Here is a 20,716-nt window from a genome sequence, read left to right as displayed (position 1 = left end):
AGTCTGTAATCATATAACTATTCAATCACTTCTGCCGTATTACAGATGTCCAATATTAGAAACATTTGACCATATACAGTGTTCCCATATATATATATATATATATATATATATATATATATATATATATATATATACTGCATGCATACATATATATCCATATATGCTTATTATGTTGTTAAGTACACTGGTAACTAATGTCATGTTAGTTAACTGTAGTACATAGATGTATCACACACATATACAACAACCTATGAATAATGATAGACAAAAATGAACACACACACACAGGCATCATCACCACTACCTCTAAAGCACAGTCCTTAAAGACCGTAAAAAGTCTTTAAGGACTGTGCTTTAGAGGTAGTGGTGATGATGCCTGTGTGTGTGTGTGTGTGTGTGTGTGTGTGTGTGTGTGTGTGTGTGTGTGTGTGTGTGTGTGCGTGTGTGCATATGTGTGTTGCACTCTACATGGATAGGGATGAGCTTTGTGGTTATTTTACAAAACTGAACCAAACTGTTGTTGACTGCCAGCTATGGAACATATTTTAACAAAATTAATTAAGCTTTAAGATGATTGTAGATTCCAATCTGCAATAAAATATCTGTGAGATTTCCAAAGATGTGTTAAAGAAAGTGAAATCCTTGCAGGTATGGCCATGAACTCTGCAAGAAAAATGCGGTTTGACTATTAAATGAAAACTTAAATTTTTGCAGTAAAACTTGAGGCATAATTTATTTTTGACCTTCTGTTACTTCAAGGTTTACTTTCTACAATGCTCTTTGAAATATTAGCATGAGAGTTGTATGAAATTATGAAAAACACCTATAATAACACCAATACACACAACGAAATTCAAAATCCAAAACCAGTCCAGGCATATAAATGAGTGTTTTCATTCCTTCTTTAATTAGCACAGAACTTCATTGGATTATAAAATACAGAGATGACATGACATTTAAAACTCATGAATATCTAATCACAATCAATTTTGACATCACTCAAAGAATACCTTATTATTTAAAGTTACTTACACTTGAAACAGTCTGTGGACTGCACTACGTAATATTGATAATATAAAATTAGAAAACCTTTTTTTAAAAAACATTGAATTAATTAATGAAAAACATGTAACATATTCTTCACGTTAAATACAATATAAAACATTATGTTGAATCTTTGTTGTCCCTTAATGTTAAAAACATTCAAAATATACACTTATTAATTAAGTAATAATTTTTAATTTTAACCCTTGTATTTTATTACTTATATATCTAGTTCATATTTGATCTTTAAGATTCAAAATACCAGTTAAAGATATTTCATTGTTAATACTGGGTTTAACAATATCTGCCAATGCACTTCCCTACATTCTAAAAAGGCTGACCAGTTTCCTCCTCTAAAATTCTGGTCAACCTTTTCCAATACACAAAAAATGAACTTTTAAAAACATTTGCAATCTTTAATGTGAGTGAAGTTATTTCTTCCTTAAGTGAGTGATATCAAAATTGATTGTGATCAGATGTTAATGAGGTTTTAAATGGCACATCATCACAGTGTTTTTTAAACTGATGAAGTTCTGTGCTAATTAAATACAGAACAAAAGCACTCATTTATATGCCTGGATTGGTTTTGGATTTTGAATTTCTTTGTATGTATTAGTATTACTACAACTGATTTTAATTTACCGAGTTTTTAGTTTTGTTTAAAACCTGGAACCATCACAGGATTTATTTGGTATTCTGATGGAGGACGACAACAAATGAAATGTGTGTGATTTACATTTGAACACAGGAGGTGGCAGCATTGATCTTATACAGCTATTAGATGTTTTAATGCAGATGTCCAAAAAAGTAGACTAACTGGGCTTGACCCACCTGAATTCCAACAGTCAGCTTGAACATGTTGATACACTGAATACCAAAGCTTTTGGTTATAAGCAACAAGCCAACAGTCCTACACATGCATGCATGACTGGTGCTGGGACTAACCTACTGTACAGTGCTGAGACCTGCAACCATAGTAATATAGTATCTACTACTGCACCAGCAAATGGCCATGGTTCAGTGGATGATTGGTTTAATAAAAAATTTAAATTGATAGGCAACATCAATGTAGAAACTTGGAGACAAAACAAAGACGAGACTTTAAAAGACACAATTTATAAAATGGAAAAGCTACTTAAAAAAATACCAAGGTTTGCAATTATACAAAACATTTTTTCAGCAGTGTATTACTTTGTACCATGTTCTTAAAGGTATTAGAATATTCAAGTTTCTGAATGGGTAGCAGGAAAGTTCCCTGTTACATCACAAATTTCTGAAGCTTTTTGACCATACTGGGTTTGATTTTATGTGCTGCTGAGCAGAGATAACTTTTTAATATGAGTTGACTTAAGGAAGAAATAACTTCACTATAGAAAACAGTACTATGGGATTTGTTATTTCTATCTAGGGAGGAAGTTTATACTAGAAGCTTTCATAGAGTGGAGTCTTTTTGCACAGAGGTAAAGAAAAGGAAAGAGTGAAAGTTCAGGAGGGACAAGTAAGACTATTTGTATAAGCAAACTTATCTATCAACACAAGCTGGAGTAGGAATCCTGTGATAAATTTTAGGGATTTTCCATTAGGACATCTTACTCTGAGGAGATCGTCAAGATCACACACCAAATTCACTACAATGCATCAGAACACAATGGAGTTCAATTCACCTCCATACAAAAATGTACCATATCAAACTAGGAAACATCAGAAAAGGAAAGGAGAACAATGGACATGATTGCTGCAATAAATGACCAATAGCAAGGTACTATATTGTATCAGTTCAATGGTTTTAGGATTTTTAATTATACTGACATTGTTATAACTGAACAACATGGTCATTTATTTTTAAAATGATTTAATTTTATACCTACAACTTGATTTAACTTAGTAAATACTATATTAGAATTTAAATTATTCACTATAAAGTTGAACTTAAGTTTGTTGCTTGACAAATATTTAAGGAACAATGGGACTGACTCCATAAAGAAAAGAAGTACCTATAATCCACTGTTACTACCTCCATAGCCCTCTTTGAAAAATTATGTGAAGCCAACATTATGCAAATTGTGCAAAGAGGGTTGGTACAACAATCAGTAATTTATCTAAAGGTGATGAGAAACTGTTAAATAATTTAATGAAAAAGAACAGCCTCTGCATACTGAAGCCAGACAAAGTGAGAGGAGTACTCATCTTGGACAATTTAACATTCAGGGCAAAAATGCTGAACTTTTTGTTTGATAGGGACTTTTTTGCAAATAGTTCCCTAAAGGAGGTTAACCTTGCAAACTAGAAGGTAGATTTGGAAGTAGATGATCTGTTTATTGAGTTTAACTTTTCCTTAATGAGATGAATTATTTAAGGGAAGCCCATCATCTCATCCATTTTTGGTATACTGAAAATTCACAAATGTTTGGTAGATCCTCATATGAGAACTACAGTTGCTTTGAGGGGCTCTACAATTTAGCCACTAGCAAAGTGTTTTATTACAAATTAAAAAGCTTTTTTTGCTGATAAACCTCAAGTGCTTATTGACTCATGGCACCTTATATGAAGCTTAGGAGATTGTGAATATAAGGATGATATTTATTTTGAATGCATTGATGTTAAGGACTTATTCCTAGCTGTACATTATGACATAGATATGGAGATATTTGTTCAAGCACTAATAATGGGTTCTAATTTTGATAACAACCCACTTCAATTCTTATACATAGTAATGGATTTAGTGTTAAAAAAGAATTTTGTTCATTTAGAAGGGGAATTTTTTAAACAGACAATGGGAGTAGCTATGGGTGCACCCTTTGCACCCGTTTTTGCCAACATTGTGTTGTGGTGGTGGGAGGAGAAATGTATTTTTGGTTCCAAATATATGTGGAAATAGGATATCACAGTTTTTAGAATACAGCAATTGCACTACACCCTTTTTTAGTATTTACATACCAAGCTGAATTTGACAGGTGTAACTATTTGGATGTAACATTATATAAAAATAAAATAAAATGGAGCTTAGAGTCCACTATTTACAGGAAGCCAACATATTCCAACTGTTTTTTTTTCATCATGATAGCCACTGCCCTCATTGGCAAAAGAAAATTTTAGTTAAAGGACAGATGATATATATGTCAAGGTTGATAATGGATGACATTCATTTTACAATGGAATTGATTAAACTAAAAGTTATATTTTTTAGAGAAATTATCCTGAAAAATTACTAGATGACTTGATAAAATTAATGTCTAACTGTAAGTCCTCCTGTTACCCACCATTACTATGAATCCCAGAATCATCACATTAATTAAACCAAAAAAGATGTCAACCGAAACACTGCAATGGTATTAGGTTATGACAGTAACAATGGTTAGAAGAAATTGGAAAAGTATTTTGGGTGTTTTTGATCTTACTAAAAACTAGGCAAGACACCAATGGCTGTTGTTGTCTTTCGGCTTTTCCCAGTTAGGGGCGCCACAGCGGAACTCCGGTCCACTAATGATTGGCAGTAGATTTTCATGAACGCCGAGGTGCCAGCTCAATGTTCAACCACCCATTTACTCATGTCTTTTGAATGCCCACCCAACCATGGGGAGGACATGCAGACTCCACACAGAGGGTATTCCCCGCACTCCAGCTGAGAATCGAATGGGAGAACCTCTTGCTGTGAGGCAACAACGCTACCGTTGCACTACCGCAGATATGCAAAACACCAACGGTACTTTTCAAAAAAGGAAGACATTTTAGAGCATCTCTGAAAAGGAAAATAATCAACTGATAAAAGAAACAAATATAAAGAGAGGTATGAAAAATGTGGTAGTTGTAGTCAATGTAGATTCATTAATGATACTACCAATATAGTATTAGGAAATTATCCTGCAGTGTTGACTATACAAGCTAATTTTGAATGTAATACCAGTGGAGTGGTTTATGTGGCTACATGTCTGTCATTGCCTGCTTTTTACATTGGAAAGACAGAAAAGAACTTAAAAGTTAGGATTTACCAACATTTATACACATTAAAAAAAAGACTACACAATATGTTGACTAGACATTCTTAAAGGTTGCAAATGTTTTAAAAAGTTAATTTTCTGTGTATTGAAAAAGGTTGACCGAAATTTGAGAGGAGGAAACTGATCAGTTTAGAATGTAGGGAAGTGCATTGGCAGATATTGCTAAGTGCAACCCAACCACCTGGTGTTAACAATAAGATATCTTTAAGTGGCATTTTGAATCTTAAAAAAGATCAAATATGAACTAGATATATAAGTAATAAAAGTTAAGCTTTAAAATTAAAAATTATTAATTAACTGATAAGTGGATATTTTGAATGTTTCTAACATTAAGGGACACCAAAGATTCAATGTAATCTTTTATAGTCTAACACAAGTATATGACAGATCTTTCCATTAAATAATTCAATTATTTAAAAGAAAATTTTTCAAATTTTATAGGATCAGTATTATGTAGAGTAGTTCACAGATTGTGTTTCAAGTGCATGTAACTTTAAATAATAAGGTATTCTTTGAGTGATGTCACAATCGACCATGACTGGACGTTAATGGGGTTTTAAATGTCATATGATCACTATGGTTTTTTTAATCTTATGAAGTTCCATGCTAATTAAAGAGGGAACAAAAGTGCTCATTTATATGCCTGGACTGGTCATGGATTTTGAATTTCATTGTGTGTATTATTTGTTTGAAATTATCAGCCTGAAACAGCCTTCCCAAATTAAATCAGTGTTCCACTTACCACAGTTGTCTTCATCAGCATGGTTTTTGCAGTCCAACACTCCATTGCAATGTAAATACTGAGGCAAACATTCAGTGCTGTTGCCACAAGGGAACTGTCCAAGGGGGCAAGATATTCCAGATGAGATATTCTTGGTAAATACTGGAACAACTGCATACATAAAAAAAAAAAAATACAGAAAAATAATTATTTTCCTGATACAGCCTGGTGCCTAGTTCAGGTTTCATTTCAACAGACAGACTTTCATTTCTTACTGCACTAGACTAAGTAGAATTAATTCTTTATTATCTGCAGAGGGACTATAGGTATCTAGTTGTCTGATTAATATTTATACATACCTGGAGCTCACATAAAATAAGTAAAAATAAGTATTAATTTATTAATTTGATATTAATGGCCAGTCAGGTAAATAGCCTAAACATCCAATTCTTTTCAGGTAGGACAGGTGCCTACAAGAAAATGTGCCCAGGATACTGGGAACTCACATACTGTTGGTCAGCAGGTGCCAAGAGATGTCCATATAAAATACCTACTCCTAGAAAGGTAAACACAAGCTCAATTTACCATAAAAAGGAGAGAACCTTGGGAGTGCAGTATCTAGTCTAGTCTGGAACATCAACCAAGTGCCATTTGTGGGAACACAGCCTACAGCTTTCAGACTTTCTAGTAAAAAGGGTGAGTTTGCATCCAGGACACTAAAATATTTAAATGCATCTCTCTGAAAATATTTATCACATATTAGCTCATGAAGACGATGCTATCTTTTCCTCTTGCATGTTACAGATATGGTATTCTACACTTTTCTGTTATGTACCAGAAACGTTCAACACTGTTCCTTTACAACTTGTTGAGAATACAGTCAGTGAAATTCTGGATGAGTTCAACAATCTGATGTTAACATCTCTCCAGTCACTGCTGTTCACAGGAAAAAATTGCTAGTGTGTGCGTGTGTGTGTGTGTGTGTGTGTGTGTGTGTGTGGCTGTGTGTGTGTGTGTGTGTGTGTGTGTGTGTGTGTGTGTTGGCACTAATCCCCTTTTATTTTTACTGATTTATTTTCTCTTCCATGGTTGTGCAACCATGACGTTGATGTAAAGTGCTTGCCTCCACATGGGGCTTCTGAGGGCTTACCTCCAAACAAAAACTCTTTCTAAAAAAATATCTCATCAAGCTGAAGGTTTGAACATTTCTTTTCAACTGTTTTTTTTAACTCAACAAGACATAGATATAATGTGCCACATGTATTAAAATAAATGCTGCAATATACGTCACAATATTTTTTGCAGATTCTTTTTGATGTTTTCACAGTTATTGCTCCTTTTAACTAACTTGCCATGAAACCAATACTACACATTTTCCTATAAATAATGACCAACATTAAATCTCTTTACTCTATTGTAAGCCTGTTGCAGTTGTCACGAGGCTGGAAGAACATGTAAGAGCTTTCTTAAAGGGGAAAAAAATCTACCTTTTAGCAAAAATTCCTTAGTATACCACTTGATGGACCTTGTCCATAATATTGAATATGCAGACATATGCTTAATTTTAAAACCTTTATCATGAGGGAATCTACAAAGTCACTATGACTAACATTTGGCGGTAAACTTTTCTTTCCCTGTTTTTTTCTATTTATTTATTTTCTCCATTCTTTCGTTCTTTTTTTCATTTGTTAACTATGTAGGTGAACTGGTCCAGAGACTGTTTAGCGAGGACCCAGGACAAAAGGACAAGGTAAATGCAGTAAGAACATCATATAAACATACAGCTGGCAAATAGACATGTGTGGACTATCTTTGCTACAGTTACAAAGCAGTACAATAGCACATGGTATAACATAAGGGAAAATGGGTTAAAAAAAAAACAAAGCTTTATAGTTAAAATAACACAAAAGTATATACAGCATACACCTTAAAGAACAAATTGCTCACCATTATGTGAAGTGCATTTGCCACTTATCCAGTACAGGAACATATGTGCATGATTACAGAAATACAGTATAAAATAGGTAATATTTTTTGTAAGTACATTGATGAATTTTGAAGACCAGCTATGTCATGCTGTAGTCGGTGATACATGTCAGTATACAGCTCATTTGCATTACAATGTCTTTGTTTAGCTTTATTCATCATTTCTTTACTATAATTTGGCTAAAATATCTTGAAGACTAAAGACACTGCTTTTTATTGTTAGTTTCTTAGTTTGCTTTTGGAAACTGGTAAAAAGCCCTGAACTTTAATTTAGTTAGCAATCAGTATTAGCTCTGACTGCAAAGACAAGTTTTTCTTGTAACAGTAAAAGGAAGACGTCTTTGAGGCTACCATGTAATAAGGAAGTTACACAGCTCTACACGTGTCATATGACTGGACAATGTTCCTGTTTTCTTTACTTGTTTTCATTTTGAAAATAAATATTCATAGCAATCAAACCACTGCAAGGATAATTTCAAACATTTTTTCCTACTTTAGAATTATCAAATTCTTAAACATAATTGTTTTTGTCCTCACAGATTTTTATGTTGTAACCTGTAATATGCATTGTATACAATGAATGCTGCTATTCAGTCATTTTTTCTCTTGTTGTACCTGGAATCTGCATTGTTTATTATGAATATTTTTATTTAGTCATATTTTGTGTATTGATTACCAAGTTTTTCATGTATCTGTCTTGGAGCTTATCTCCCCAGGCCTCTACTGAAAATGGACATATATCCAGTTAAACTTGCCCGGTCAACAAATGTAAAATAAAATACATAAATAAATAAATAATAATGGAAGATAGACAAGCATGCTGTGAGAGCAATAAGAATTACCAAAGCAAGAAAAAGCCTTGAAGTGAATTATATAAAATGTACATGTAAGATATCAGCAAAGAAAATGCAAATTAGCCTTCATCATCCTACATAGGCCACAGGTTTTTCAGACAAGACAAGATGTCACTCCTACATGGGGACTGCAATATATAAATAATATACATATAAATAGAAATGTCACAAATATCTGACGGTTAGAATTCTCACCCCCACCACAAATTTTTAGTGGAAGTTCCTTCCCTACCGTTATAGTATGTCATAACTTCCAGTCTTGAAAATTATACCACCGAATTTCCACTGTGGAAGATCTGCTGAGGATGCACAACTTCAGAGGTCAAATCATGGACAGTCAGCTAGGTTATATATCTGTTTTCATGTTCTGCCATTGTATACTACCATTTTTTTATATTTTATTTTTTGTTTTACATCCCCCACTATTTCAGTGGTCTATATCATGCAGAGGTATTCCAAACTTTTTTGTACACCTGATCATCTGCTACAGCATATGGACTTCCACAGTCATTTCTTGTTTTTGTATCATAACACCTTCTACTTTGGCCTTTCAAGTTGAGTGGGAGCTTTCCATCTTTCTGTGGTCTTGCTTAATATATTGTGGCATGCCCACTATTCCACATGAGAAGTTACACCATTAGCACAGACTGTGACCTATTCTAAGCATATGAAAGCAAACACAGTATGATGACTGAGTGGTTGGTTTATGTTGTTTTTGTTTTTTTCTCTAAGCATATCACAACAAAAATAGCTATGAAATGCATGGCAGTACGTCTGCAACTTCTTTTACAGCCTGCTTCTTCCATATTTATAGAGAATAAACATGTGGATTGTGACTAGATGAATTGATTGACCTTGCAGAGTTGTTGTACTGATATGCAGAATTTCATGACATCTGATGATGATAATAACAAAGAATACTGGGAAGAAGATGTCCAGGGTTTTACAAAATGTTTTGATATGCATCCTAGTACCTCTACACCTGTCATAGTTCTAACCTAAAAGGTTGTTACAGTGGACTTTTAAAAAGCTATTTGTATACATCTACTACAATAACTCTTGACACACCACTTAAAGCTAACATATGAGGGGTACAGAAATGACTATCTTTCTCAGAGAAGACACAGTTGTATATATGAGTGAGAAGAAGGGTAGTGAGGCATGGTATTTCCAGAGATATAAGAGCAATTATGACTGCTACTTATTATACTACTGAATTAAATAATAGCCTGGAAGCTTGGGTGTATTGTGTCATATGATGCATTTCAAGCAATATATTTTATTTTTTGTTTTTATTTTTTTATTTGCTTACACTTTGTTGATTGGGTTAGTCCCACTGAGCTATTGGCCTCTTTCCAGGAGACATGCAAGGTGATATTCTTATGGACTTGGGGAAATTTAGCCAGGGTACAAAGAAACTTCTCCTACTCTTTGGAGGAGAGGAAGTGAAACACTCTGGAACTGCTAAGTGGTGCCAGAGGTCTGCTACTTGATTCTGGAAATTTCGAGATGGAGGATAGTGCAACAGAGATGGAGAGAGAAGTAGGGTAAAACTTACTGAAGGAAGGAGAAAGAGATGAAATAATTATCACAGTGTTGGAATTTGAAGGACTGGAGACATCAGTGATTGCAGATTTGATGAACCAGGCAGAGCCACAAGGTGGAGAAGAAGCTCAATGGAGTGACATAGTGGAAAATGTATTACAAGAGGGAGAAACTGAGAGGTTGGAAACAGCAATAACAGCTGGTAAAGAGAAAACACAGAAGATATTCTTGGCTGGTGGAGAAGCCAGATTTAAAGGTTTACCTCTATGACAGGATTTTTTTTTGTTTCAGGAAAGAAGACATTATGCAGATGCAGATGCAGAAAGGCAAGAAAGAATGGAAGAAAGAATTGAGAGAGAATAAATATTTGCAGGTTCTCAACGGTCACAGAGAAGATGTCAAGTGGTAAAAAAAATGTAAAAACAATGACAGTGTGGACAAGTGTGTTAGTATTATTTTACCACTAGGGTTTGGCATTAAAGACATGAGAAAATTAATTAATTTGGGAGCTGAACATTTATGTAAAGCGAAATTTAGGGATTATTTATTTCAGAACTTGGGACTGCAACTAAAAATAAAATAAATGTGCAGTTTAGGACTTCATATATGGATGAACATGAGTTAAAACAGTTTTTTTTTCTTTCATTATATAATGAAGTACATGAAATCCTAAAACATGATGAAAGAAATATATAGTCTTGGAGTTGGGAAGTATAGGTAACAATGCATATTAAGAATGGGAAAATTCAACATATTTTAAATACAATAATTGTGACTGGTACAAGAGGATGTGTTATATACTGGGGCCATCCTAAAGTGTGTTTTTCTGTGGGGGTGAAACACTGTAACAAACAAAGGCGTGGCCAATGCGGAAAGAGGGACATATTCAAAAAACTGTAAGCCTGTTTGTAGAAAATGAAAAGAATTTGGACACTTCTGATTTGACAGTCCCATATTAGAAAAAGATAGAGTAGATGAAAAGGAAAGCTCAGAATAATGACAGAAAGTAGAAAATGTTACCACAGAAGGTTTTAAAAGAGATGGTAGTATGGGGAAATAGGATAGAGAAGAAAGGTTAAAGAATGAATAGTTAGTCAGGGAAGAAATATATGTTCAGAACAAGGCTATTAATATGCAGGACGAGTACAGACTGTTGATGAGTAGCACCAGGAAATACTGACAAAACAGTGCAATAATAACTTTAATTTAACAGCTTCTATGGCTCATCTTAGGCATGAAGTGATGTGTAAATTAATACGCTACAGTGAGGGCTTTGATCTTGTGATAGTTACATGTTGTTTAATAATGTTCCAGTTTCAGTCTTACAACAGAGTTTGAACATTTCCCTGAAATGTGTGTGCTCTAATCTTCTTCACTGTAAGTTCTTCTCTGGCTCCAATTAATAATGCAGTGGTCTGGAGAGTATCTATAGACAGGCAGAAGTTCAAATCTGTAGAGGTCTACCTTGTAGTAGTACACTAAATCTATATGAAGCGCTAATCACTTGCAATATATATATATGAAACAAGGCTAAAAATAAAATATGCGCAAATAACATTTTGTCACTGATGTGTACATTGTCCATACACTAGGTAAAGGCTTTTGATCCTCAGTCTTCCACAGTTTTCAAAGATTTGAAATGTGTGTTTTCTGATCCCTCCATTTACTACAAACTCTTCTATGGCTTCTCCTGATAATGCAATGCATTTGAACAAGTCTGGTAGATAGACTGTGGTCCATATCCATGTAAAACTACATTGGAGCAATATCCTGTACAATCCATATCATGCACTAATATTATACTACTAAAATATGATGTAGGGTAAAAGAGCTACTTGTATGCGATAGCTTCCATGAGTAAGTATGCTACCACAGTGATGTATACATTGTCGATAAACTGGAAGAATGATTATATACTGATGGTTGGAGTGTTGTTTTTTTTTCAGGTTTTAACAGTGTTCTAACATTTTCCTGAAACTTGTGTTTGTAGATCCCTTCAGCAGAAGTTCTTCTATGGCTTGACTTGAAGCATTCACTCTAGAGAGTGTAATTACCAAAGGCAGGGGTTTAAATCAATTTAGTTGTAATTTTTTTGTCTTGTTATCATGTCTTCTATTCCTCTGACAGATGTTTTTCACTCACATGATCTATGAGTACTCCAGTGCCATACCTTGCTAATGTGCTGCTCTGTAGAATGTCAGTAACACAGGCAAGGGTTCAGTTCCATTAATGTGTTTATCTTTTTTTTTTTCCTATCATATGTTCAGCTACCCTGAAAGTAAACATTACTATCATCAATATATAAATTATGTGGTGGTATTTAGCCTTTTGTAACCTAATTTATTTCTGGAATCTTCTGCCACTGTTGAGCTAGCAATTTCAGAGATATGGGCTCCTCCTAACCTCCATTCTATTCATTTTTCAACTGCACACCTTCTGCTGTACCCTCTGCTTGCTCCCCCTTTTCATTTCTGTTTGTCTTACACTGCAATTTCCAACCTATGGCATGCTCAAAAATAGACATATTTCACACATGTTAAGAATAGGCATATAATTCAAACTCATTTTTCTTAGCTCATACATTGGATGATAGTTGGTATAAAGCAACTTTGATGGCCTTATACAACTACAGAGAATGGCAAAAATTATGAAAATCTATTGCATGTACTAGTTGGTCACTCAGACATACTAAGCTTTACTTGCACATACCAATCTGCTAAAATACAGCTACTGACACTATTCTAACTTCATTGATGGCTCATCGTACTTATGCAATTATTGTTGCTGTGTCCATGCATTGGTTAGTGGCTTCAGAATCCCTGGAAATTGTATGTTGTTTTACAGATTTTCAGTTTGCAGTCTACATATGTGCTAAATTTCCATGATATGTGTAGCTTATGCCCAAACTCATTATTTCAGCGCTCCAAGTCACTTAGCGACAGCACCATTGTTTCCAGAGGCTTTCTGGTTCATCCAGATAAAATCCACTGCTAGATAACTTTGTAAAAAGTTTGCTTTGCACTGTGTTTCAAATATTTCAAATGTTTACTATGTTGCTGTTAAACTGGGTTGTTTTGAAGAAGCTTTTTCACTTTAAACCTGATTACATTTGGATGAAATATAAAGCTTACTTAAACAACAGGTTAAAGCACTAAACTATTTTAATCACATGGCTAGATATTATATAAATGTTTGGTGATGTTAAATGAATTCTGTGTGAAGAAGTCTCAAGGTTAGAGCCAAAAGAGCTAACTGGATACTTATTTTGTTGTTTTTATTCTGTGACTATTAAATAAGTTCTGGATTTTCCTATTCATCTGTTTTTGTTTTTTCATATTTTGGCTATAATAGCTTCACCTTTGATCAAACTATGATTGAAGGAAGACTTGATACTCATCAGGGATAGGGGCTAAAAGAATACAAGGCATATACATAAATATATATATGTATGTATATATATATATATATATATATATATATATATATATATATATATATATATGTATGTATATATATATATATATATATATATATATAAAGATAGATATAGATATTATGACCCCAAAATTCTGGTGAGTTTAAGAAGTATACAGAGGCTGTCTTATGCTGCTAAATGAAGATTAGCCACAACTGGGTATCAGAATGGCTTTCTTTGCAAGGTGCTTACACCATGCCAAAATCTATAATGAAGCATGTTCTTAGAAAAAAAAGAGTTGTTACGAATAATACTGACAGAGCGTTGCAGGTGAATATTGCTGCTGAGTCAGTTCTTTCAAGCACAATGATGAGTTTTTTAGTTTGTTTTAACATTTATTTTTATCCTGTCAAGCATAGATTAACAGATTAAAAAATAAATCTGATAACTGACTAAGGGATTAAAAAGTAAGTGCAATAAATGTGCTGCAGAGGTTATCAGCAAGATTCTCCCTTGGGGTTCCAAACAAACAAAAAAAAAGATAAAAAACAGATTAATGCTCTTTATTTCTTAATGTCAATTTCCTGGCACTTCTGAAAAAGCAAAACATACATTTTACAATGACTAATGCTGTCAAGTTTTATACTGTCAAGCAATTTAAATGCAAAATAAAAACAAACGTGATGTCATTTCAGAGCTTTTGAAACACATAGGTATATAGGTATATTACAAAAGTGACAAGTTCTTATAATGACAGTTATCCCTGAACCAGTAGATGAGGGCTGGGATTCAGAAAAACCATCACAGTAGGCACAATCTACTGCAGCCAAAAGCGGTAGTTTCTACAACTGCAGAAAATGTAATTCAGAGACATGATTAGGCAAATTAATGAAAAACTTCATTACTGGCTCTTATTCTTGCCTCTGAATCACAGGGTGTTACTGCGTGTACAAATCAACACTTTCTTGCTGTAATCACCACTGGTAGCACATGCATCTTTTTGGCACAGGTACTCCCCCCCATTCACTCTCCACACACATGAACATATTCAAACACACACATACACCATACTTCTCTGCTGCCCCCCCCGTTCTACAGAATATTTCTAATTTTTCCTCTTATAACTATTTTGCCTCTCATAATTCATGGACATTTACTGTCATAGGTTCACAGGTTCATAAGGCTATCTGCCCGAAGGCATTCCTGTCAGTCAATAATGCCAAACATAGAGAATCAAACTTCTTATTGTTCTGAAAATAATTTGTGATATTAACTTTTTACATAAGTCAGACTAATATTTAAAAGTTCCAGGTATCTATTGTTCCTCCTCCAGTATTGCAGACTTTATTTGTTAGTGTAGAGGAGTTTAGAGGTGTGGCAGCCACCCCCTCCCCACACAAACAACTCACAGTCATTCCTCACTACATATAATGACACTCTGCAGAGATGAGATACCCCCACTTACCAAATCACACTCATGAAAACAATCCACATTCACCTATAGACACAAACACACACATGCACACACTCTCACCTGAGACCACATATATCTCTGCAGCCATGCATACACTCTGTTTCTTACTTATACACACATCCCCTTGCTCTCCATAGACACTCATCTGTCCTTATGACAAAACTAGCAAAGCCTGTCAATTAACAGTGCTTTTGCAAGTTAGCTTGAAAGAAATGCAGTATCCTAGACTATGGGATAATACTGATTATGAATCGAGGAAATAGGTAAAGCCCGGCATAAGCTGAAAATTCTTAGTGGTTATATAAACATTGCTAACTTGGCTTGTTTCACCATACAATTGTGTCCTGGGGATTTGTTTTTCCCCTATGTCAGGAAGATATGGTCTCTCACTGTATGATTTGATCCAACAACCTCCGCCTCCCAGGATGCTAGGATTACAGGCATATGCCACATGCCTGAATGATGTAACTACTGTCATCAACAGGATTCTGCAGCATGCACACTTATTCTTGCTTTTGGATTATAACGACTGAGAAAGAAAAGACAATTTCATAATTGCACAGGCTATGTATTCAGTGTGAACCATATACTTGCCCATATTTTGAATTTGTCACAAGGACACTGCAAATTTATAAACTCACTGGGCGACGCAATGCATACATTCCTTTTGGGATGTATACACACGCACACGCACACGCACACACACACACACACGCACACACACGCACACACACACACACACACACACACACACACACACACACACACACACACACACACATACACACACACACACACACACACACACACACACACACACATTACCAGTCAGTTGAGAATTCACATGAGAAGTGATTTATGGAAATTACAGTTAACACTAATTCTCCCATTTATTGTACTGTAGCATGCTTGAGTACATTTTTAAATATTATATGTTGTTTGACCCATTTAATGTCAGAAGATTGTTTTAGTTATTTTGTAAATTCAATAACATACTTCAAGGTTGTGTTATGAATGGATTTTCTACCCTTTGATGTCCCAAATAACTTCTTAGTATTTTATTATGCTTGTTGATTTAAATACCTACTTCTTGTAGACCTGGGCTTGCATGTCCTTAAATAAATGATATGAGATCTTCACTGACTGTTCACTGGTGTATCTTAATGGGCTTGTTCTGTAGTACTCTCTCACATGTTGTATGCTAAAGTACAACTGGAACTGATGTACAGAAGCAAAACAGGCAAATTAAGTGGCAACTAAATGGTTACCTAGGTAATTATACATTTCTCTAACAAACGTAAAACAGAGGCTTCAGCTCACTTCTGCTTGCCTTCATTTCCCATGTGATTTCCAGTGTGGATCTGCTTTTTGTATTTTTTTATCAGTTTTCCAGATATGATAGAATAGTTTAATAACCTGCAGCTACAGAGACATGCTCCAGGATTCAGCAAGCAGCTGTGCAGGAATAAGTTATTCCTGCATGGCAGGGACCATTCCTATTCAGCACGGCAGCGCACCATGAATATTTATGAAGGCGTGCAGCCATGCTCTAAAATGGACATGGTACTGTGTACGAGCGCAGGGGGTGTGTCTGAGAGCAGAGCTCTCACAATATACATGCCCCCTGCACTCCAGAATTGCCTTTCGGCAAATAAAAATGAGCGAGAATGCTTGTAACACAACAAAACAAACCAGAGCAATGGTAAAATAAGAGGCTCGACTCCTGGATAACACGAACCATAGTTTATTGCCAAAAAACTCACAAAGCAACAAATCACATTAACGCTGTTACAAAACACCCTGCCTTTTCATTTTGAATTACTTCTTCAGATGAGTAACAGAATGCATACCTGCAACACACCCCTCTTTATATATCATTTGGGATAATTAACTAAAATTAATCAATAAAACAATTGTGTAATTTAATTTAACAAATGCTTAAGTATTTTAAAGGTATATTTATTGTATATTAATATTAAATTGTAGGTTTTAAGGATAGGGTTAGGAGAAGGATGCTTGTATGAATTTATAGTGTGTTTTACTAAACGTTAAGGTCTTGTATTGTATGTTATTTTGGGGAAGCATTCGTTAAATTAAATTACACAATTGTTTTATTGATTAATTTTAGTTAATTATCCCAAATGATATATAAAGAGGGGTGTGTTGCAGGTATGCATTTTGTTATTCATTGGAAGAAGTCATTCGAAATGAAAACACAAGGTGTTTTGTAACAGCGTTAATGTGATTTGGTGCTTCATGAGTTTTTGTGGCAATAAACTGTGGTTCATGTTATCCAGGAGTTGAGCCTCTTATTTTACCATTGCTCTGGTTTGTTTTGTTGGTCGGACTGTTTGGGCAATTGGTTCCATCGTTTTAGTATTTAATGCTTGTAACACCCCAACCTATCAGGCAAACAAAATTTATATGTGGTCAAAGGCAAAAGGGACAATCGTCCATAGCATACCTCTCAACTGTATAGATTTTTGCAGAATGCCCAGATGTTTGCCTCATATTTATTGTGCATTCCCCCTAAAATCTGTACCTGTCTGGCAAATAGCTGAGAATTAAAGTAATTAAATAATGACAAAACATTTGAGTTTAAGACTCCACACATCTGTCAGAAAATTCATGCTAAAGTAAAACCTATTATTCTATCAACTTTTTAAGTTTGTAAGAGCAATATTTAAAATCCGCCCCTATTTGTCCCCCCATCATTGCAGGCTTTGTCCAGATATTTTGCTCTAAGAGGTTGAGAGGTATGCTACCAGCCAAATGTTATTACGATAACACAGGCAGCATAAGCACATAGTGCACACCTCCCAACCCATCAGGGTAAGGAATGTGGGCAAAGGCAAAAGGAACAATTGTCCCACACAGCAGAAAGCTGATAAGACAACAGGTTTAGCATTAGCAGGGATATTCTGAAGGGTATAGATAAAATTACACAACAAAACTTTTTTTTTTTATAAATGTGATAAAGTTTAAGCATAGCTGCGTGGGTGTGCCCATTACTTAGCTACGCTTAGTCTAGCTTAAACAACACAAGAAGTTAGATAGCAAGAGATATCCAGCATAAACAGTATTGCAATAGTGTAGTGGTTTGATTGTATGCTTTGTGAACAGCCATTTCCATTTCAATCCCCACTGTAACCAATTCACATTTTACATGGAAAGCAGCACATAAACAATTTTTGTTAGTATTACCTACTAAATGCCACATATTTGTTAACTAGAGTACTGCATTAGGTCCAGATGTGAGGTGTCAGTTTAATAAATCTGTGAAATCCCCATATAAACACAAGTGCCCCATACAGTATAGTCACACGTGAATAAATGTAATGAAAGCACATTGGGGGAAGTCAGGGACAGTAAACAAATTTATAATATGTAATGAATGATGAATCAAAACCATACAGCAGATAGTCTATAAAGTAAAAAATAAGCAATGCTAAGCATTGCACAGCTCTGCTTACCAGGTGTAAGCATTGTGTAAATATGACTGCTAAGCAATGAGTAGCCCAGCTAAGTGGATTTGCCCATTGACAAGCAGTGCTGAGCCTGTCCCTTTAAGCAATGCCAACCTTAGCTAAGCAGGTTTTCCTGTAGCTTAGCTTAGCTAAGCATATTCAAAACCAGCCAATCACTGCAAAGGGCAGGAAATTGGCCGTATTTAAAACCCACAGGTGGGAATACAGCTCATAACTGTTTGCAGCTTCCCACTGTAGGCAGAATGGCAGGAGCTGTAGAGGTATTGCGCTTCTGGGCACAGTGCTGGGGCATACAGGAGTCCAAGGTTATGGTTGGACTCCTGGTAAAAATACATGACGAGAGACTGCTGCAGGGCCAGTACCAGGGCTCCCAATATAAAGCAGAAGCCTGAGACTGTCTCATCCATGATCTCACCAGTGCCACTGGTATCTCTCGGACTGGTGAGCAGGTCAGGTACCACTATGCCAACTTGAAGTGGAGAAAGAGGGAGGTCTTGGATGAGCGTGTCCAAGAAGCAAGGCAGAGGGGTGATTTCCCAGCAGTGTGTAAGTAATCATACCATTACTGTTTACTAAAGTCCAGTGTGTGTATGTGATGGACAGGTATGCCTAAATATGTCTCTATTTTCTTTACAGCTGCAGCTGAGTGGTCTGTGAATCAGGAAGCCCATGCAAGTAGGCTGTAAAGGCTGTGTCGTAAGGCTGGTGAGTAACAATGCTGCTTGTAACAGTCATACCAAATAAATATAAAGTAGTACAAAGTCATCTGCCAGTATAAAAACTGTTTTATTTGACAGTAATAGCCCCATATAGGTTATATTTAAATAAAGCTGTAACGGCCTGTCCATAAAGCTCTAAATCCTAGGCTGGTTGTGTTTACTCTGGTATTGTATGGCATTTATTGTTGCATTCTCTGAATAGTAATGTATTAACCACTGTTACCTACACTGTGCTACATAAAACAAATGTCTAGGAATGTCTGTATAAGACTGTTGTAAGTACAAGATCAGATTGTACAATCAAGAGAGACTTAGACAGAAAACACTGAAGAGACAGACAGCAATATCCAAATAGCACACTCTACTGTGACTTAAATTGTTATATTTCAAGTAGACACAGCCATGGTTCAAATCCTGGGAGTGGTAGTAAGCTGTGTGCATAATCATACCTCTCAACCGTACACAGTGTCCAGATAATTGGCTCATATTTTCTGCCTGTTCCTCTGTCCCCCTGGCAAATCTGTGGGATGATCTCAGAATTGTAGTCACAAAATAATGACATACATTTGATTTTCAGACCTCAAAACTTTCAGAAAATGTATATTAAAACAAATCCTGTCACTGTAGCAACTCCCTAAGTTTATGACAGCAATATTCAAAACATCTCCCTATTTGTACCCCCATGTTGTCAAGCTTTGCCCAGAGTGTGTACATTAAGAGATTGAGAGGTATGTATATAATATTAACTGGAATCTGAGAATACATGTAGAAACAGTCAGGTAGTGTTAAGAAACATTCCCTCCACAGGTCTGTTAGATAAGAAAACTGTGCCTGCCAATAAACATTTAAATCCTGGACAGATAGTGTTTACTCTGGTATAGAATGGCCTGACATGTAGAATTCAGTAACATCTGATATCAGAATAGTACTGTTGTGTCAACCACTGTTTCTCATACTGTGCTACACAAAAATATTTGTAGTAATGTCTGTATAAGACTGTTGTACTTACAAGGTCAGATTGTACAATCAAGAGAGACTTAAATCACTGAAGAAATAGACAGCAATATCCAAATAGTACACTCTACTGTGACATAAATTGTTGCATTTTTAGCAGACTCAGACATGGTTTGAATCCTGGGAGTGGTAGTAAGCTGTATGCATTATCATACCTCTCAACTGTACAGATTTTTCTGAATGTCCAGATCATTGGCTCATATTTTCTGCCTGTTCCTCTGTCCCCCTGGCAAATCAGTGGGATGATCTCTGAATTGTAGTCACGGAATAATGACATATATTTGATTTTCAGACCTAAAAACCTTCAGAAAATGTATATTAGAACAAATCCTGTCAGTCATGAAACTCTCCAAGTTTATGACCCCCGTGTTGTCAAGCTTTGTCCAGAGTGTGTGCATTAAGAGACTGAGAAGTATGTGCATAATATTAACTTTGAATCTGGGAATATGTGTAGA

At 35.3% G+C, this 20,716-nt stretch overlaps 1 protein-coding gene across 1 annotated transcript in view; it reads right to left on the bottom strand.

Moving 5' to 3' along the window:
* The window catches only part of RXFP1 (relaxin family peptide receptor 1), a 1,244,683-nt gene that overhangs the window by 1,046,659 nt on the left and 177,308 nt on the right, over nt 1-20,716 (bottom strand). Inside the window, exon 2 of the mRNA XM_044062454.1 lies at nt 5,788-5,937. Within this exon, the coding sequence (XP_043918389.1) occupies nt 5,788-5,937 (150 nt within the window). The remainder of the gene's footprint in view (nt 1-5,787; nt 5,938-20,716) is intronic.

The sequence above is a fragment of the Protopterus annectens genome, chromosome 2.part1, assembly GCF_019279795.1.
Source record: "Protopterus annectens isolate FY-2018-M chromosome 2.part1, PAN1.0, whole genome shotgun sequence".
Lineage (NCBI taxonomy): Eukaryota > Metazoa > Chordata > Ceratodontiformes > Protopteridae > Protopterus > Protopterus annectens.
This window is presented reverse-complemented; position numbering and strand designations above follow the sequence as displayed.